The sequence below is a fragment of the Helianthus annuus genome, chromosome 1 (genome assembly GCF_002127325.2).
Source record: "Helianthus annuus cultivar XRQ/B chromosome 1, HanXRQr2.0-SUNRISE, whole genome shotgun sequence".
NCBI lineage: Eukaryota > Viridiplantae > Streptophyta > Magnoliopsida > Asterales > Asteraceae > Helianthus > Helianthus annuus.
In genome coordinates, this window is record NC_035433.2 from 112,780,404 (window position 1) to 112,784,990 (window position 4,587).

General features: G+C 34.6%; 1 protein-coding gene across 1 annotated transcript; it reads right to left on the reverse strand.

Annotated features, from left to right (window-relative positions):
- Window positions 1–3,773: 3,773 nt before the first annotated feature.
- On the reverse strand, window positions 3,774–4,587 carry LOC110928930 (U11/U12 small nuclear ribonucleoprotein 31 kDa protein-like). The gene is made up of 2 exons (XM_022171992.1): window positions 4,517–4,587; window positions 3,774–4,149 (listed from the first exon to the last, which is right to left on the reverse strand). Exons 1-2 carry the CDS (start codon window positions 4,585–4,587, stop codon window positions 3,774–3,776), a joined length of 447 nt encoding a protein of 148 aa, XP_022027684.1.

Consider the following 4,587-nt stretch of genomic DNA (forward strand, 5'->3'; position numbering starts at 1 on the left):
CCACAGCCTGTGGCGGGGCGCGACCGCCTAACATGTCTCCGTCGCGGGGCGTGACGGCCTCATTTCGACAGTAGGTTGTTTCCTGTTGCTGCATATTTGCCCAACTAAGTTTTTCAACCAATAACTAACTTCAAATATGCATAACTTTTGATCTAGACCTCCGTTTTGTGTGATTCTTTTTCCTACGTGTTCGTAATTAAAATACGGACCCGTTTACCATCATTGTTCGTATTAAAATCCCGTTTATAGGCACATAGTCTATACATCCCTTTTTCTATTATTCGACCCGTTTAGTTTAAGTTACATTGCAAGAAAGTTTTCAAGAGTCGTCTTTAACATTTCCTACCCATCTTGGGCTTAACAAGCGTTAGCTTTTCCACTCCCATTACGGGGTTCGCGTACACATTCACTTTCACATATTTATATGTATCTTTCTAATCACTTAATCCACATTTAACTTCTTGATTTATTTTAACCCATTTAGGGGAGTTTTAAGCATCTAAGCATCAAACTCGCTATTTTCTTTTTGCACCTCGTCTTTCCATGCAAAATAACTACTTATCTTCCACCACAACTATTTCTTTGTGGTGGATTTAACATAAGGAACCCAAAATCCCAATTTTACCCTTCGGCTAGTCCTTTTTCGCAAATGACTATTTCTAGGCATTCGACCCACAAATGTTTTTGCTTAGAACTTTTATACGCATCTAAGGGTTACGAAGTCATAATATAAGTTCCTAAACAACCTCTAATGGTCGTTTTCCCGGGTTGCCCATCAAGTGCTTTTTTTTTGTCAATTTTAATCCTTCATTTTACAATGAAGGACTTCCACTAAATATTTGACCAACATTGCACTTTTTTAAACTAATAATCTATGTATGCGTACCTGGCCCGGGTCAACAAATATACCCGATATATACCTCGCTTTAATTACCCAATATTCTTTGGCGACGCAATTATCCAAATTGCTATTCGCTCCTGTTAACATAAGACTTAACAACCACATTAGTCGATATTGTCAAATGGTGTTATCACCACCATTTGACCCGTTCGGCCATTATGACCAAATGTTGCATAAACCAAAAACATGGTTTTTGATTTCCAAATCATACATCCGATTCATTTCGGATTTTACCAAAAAAATTCCTTTTTCTTACCCATTTAACCCATTTCGGCTTACGCCATGGGTAACATTTTTATCCTCAATATACATTAGTCGACGCTTGACCAAATTTCCACTTTTACCCTTTTTCTCATTATATCTTACAGAATAAATACGTATTCTATAAAAGGAGTGTAAGTTTCACTTACCTCACATCCGAACTATGCTTTTCCTTTCCTTCTTGATTCATTCGACCCGTCTTCTCGTCAAGCTTCCACCTAGCTTGTTTGGCGTCAAACTATCACCATCATTCACAAGGTGGTTAGGGTAATCATAATTTAATACGATTATTCCACCTTACGCATTTTATATCAAAAACATCATTCATCGTATTATAGGTCGGTTTGACTTTTTAAAGTCAACGGCCTATTAACATAAGTAATTACACGATGTAGCTCGACTACTCGTTTAACTACTTGGCCAATTACCCGGTAGCATCATTCTTAGGCTTCCGTTTATCCACTTTATTAACCAAGTTTTATAACCATAATCCATTGAATTAACACAACATTAATCTTTCTTAGCACACGATATTATCAAACGTCATTTTTAACATGAATTTATCATCATTTCATCTTATTATTCAAAACCCATTTCATGGTAAATATGATTTATGTACTCAAACACCTAAATTGTTCAAGTACTTTGTCTTTACTAACTAATATGATGATTCTAATCACAAGTTTGACACTAACATCATCATATCATAAAAACTCATCTCAATCATGTATGAACAAGTACTCAATCATGTAATTTGTTCAAGTACCTTGTTTCTACTATCAATTATGATGATTTTTAAACACAAACTTATCATCATCTTCATTACATAATCAAAACCCACTTGTCTAAGTGTGGTAAATCATCAAATTATTCAAATCATAGCAACCTATGTAGAATTTTCGCTTAGGGTTTTGTTACTAAACAAGTATACATCACTAATTCAGTCCTAATTTCTACGATTCATACAAAAATCGCATATAGTGATATTCATCCAATTTTTACAACTTCATTAAACAACATAATTTTACATACCTTATGATCCCCTAGCTTAGGTGATCACTAATATGTGTTTATTTGCTGATCTTGGGCTCGAATCGATCTTCAATTTGATGATTCTTGAGTGAGTTAGGGTTTGCTTCTCTTTCCCCTTTCCTCTGGTCGATCCACGCACACACACATACTAAGTGTGTGTGTTGTGTTTTATTTATTTATTTATTTTATTAAAACTAGTTTACCCACTTGGCAACATTAGTCCCTTGTGTTTTATCTTACTCAAAAGAAGCTATAACTTGCAATTTATTTCATAATAATATATTACTAACTAGGTTAATTATTTCTAGTTAACTTAATGAGTTTGGGAAATCATAGCCCGTTTTATTTCAAGTCCCGTTAACTCGGGCCGTTTATCCATTTTATTTTCTTGAAAGCTATTATTCGCTTTTAATTAATATTAGGATTATTTATTTAAATCCTAATATTTACCAGGTTACTTTTACCACTAACGGTACTTTACCCGTCTTTAATATTAACGGGGTTAATTACCAAACCCATTTTCGGGGTGTTACATACTCTCCCATCACAAGTGTTCCCTGTTTACAATAAAAATATTAAAAACCGACTATGGTTAATCTTGAGTTTAAGAAGAAACAAAATGGAAATCACAACTTTTCACTCGGTTTATAGTGTAAATGGTTAATATTGGTCAAATATCTAAAATGCCATCAGTACAAACCAAACCAAAGGCGTATATAACAAATTTACTTGGAAGATGACAATACAAAACTATGAACTTGTAACATGAACACTTGCTCAAAATATGACATCTTAAAAAAAGAAGTACTACTTAAAAATATCATTAAAAATGCTCTTACACTGTAACCATGTTCTGTAAATTAGTAAATGTAGAAGGTATTTCACCGCCAACTCCAGAACTATCAATGTAACTAAAAAAGAACATATATGAAGATGATTTAAGATTTGTTCAATGACATTATGTATAAATATGCACAACAGAAAGGTAAATTCAGTTGAAAAAACTCCAAACGTTATCTCATCTTATATTAAGATGATATACGATTTATTGATGAACTAATCTTTGATCTAGAGAAAAAATAGAAGATAATAAACATAAATGTTCTTACAGTTGTTTTTTAACTTCTGCAAGCTGCTGGAATAAACTAATTAAACCAATAGTTGTTTCGTCTCTTCTCGTACCAAACAAAAAAGACTGATAAAATGTAGACATAAAACATGAAAGTGATCCCAACAGATTCAACAGGACTACTATAAACACTCTTGAAGTACGGTATACTAAGAAAACAGTCTAGAGACACAAAAATCCTATTAGAACAACATGTACACACCGTAAAAAGATGACAACGGAGTACCAGGAAGATAACTGAAGAGCAATGCATATAAACATCCAACGTTCCATTTCATCCAGATTCCCACAAGCACAACTCATGATGATCAAAGATCTTCGCAAGTCTCAACCAATACCTGTATTAATGAAACACTAATGTAATGCAACAAGTTCTCTTGGTATCGTGAAACGAACACTGAACACTGATTAAAACATCAACGAAGCACAAATTCAAACAAATAAACACATTCATTTCAAAACACAAATTCTACCATTATCAGCCGCTATCGATGCAGTCAACGTCCTACCATTAAGAACCTTCCTATTAATACCCATCACCTCTTTTACGGCGTCATCACAAACCACAAACAACACGAAAGCAACGCCTAGGCTCTCTCGAGTGACCCTATCTCTAAGGATGGTGACCTTGGCAAACTTCCCAAATGTGGAGAAGATTGTAAATACATCGGAATTCGTAAGGCTATAATCGAGGTTGCTAACGTAAACCGTGGATTTCGATGGGGCTAAACCGCCACTTCGGTTCTGATTCGAAGAGGATTTTGTTAGGGTTTTGTCTGCAGATGATGATGATGATGAAGGTTGTTGTGGTGGTGCAGAGGAATATCTATAGTAAAATACATCATATTCATCATTTAGGGCATCAAATTCTCACAAATTGGTACACAAAGATGACTAATTTATGACAAAAACTGAATCAATTAGGGTTCGATGTTGTGTATCTGGCCTGAATATAGATTGAATAGTGAAAATCAATAGTTGTTGTGGCATCAAATGAACTCTAAAATGGCCGATTTGATGTTCGAATTCTGTAGAGTTCTTCGATCCGATCAAACGTATAGGAGTAGAGTTCTTTGAATGGCTAGACCTAGGGGAGCGGGTGAGAAGCAGAGATTAAAATTTTGGTAGGGGAGTTATTTGGTTGGAACCCTAATTGATTGACCTTGGAGTGCGCAGATCCATTAAAAAATAACCTGCCTATTTGAATTTTCATGTTGTCACCGATAACATGGTCAAAATTAACAAATACCTTTTTATTTGTCAT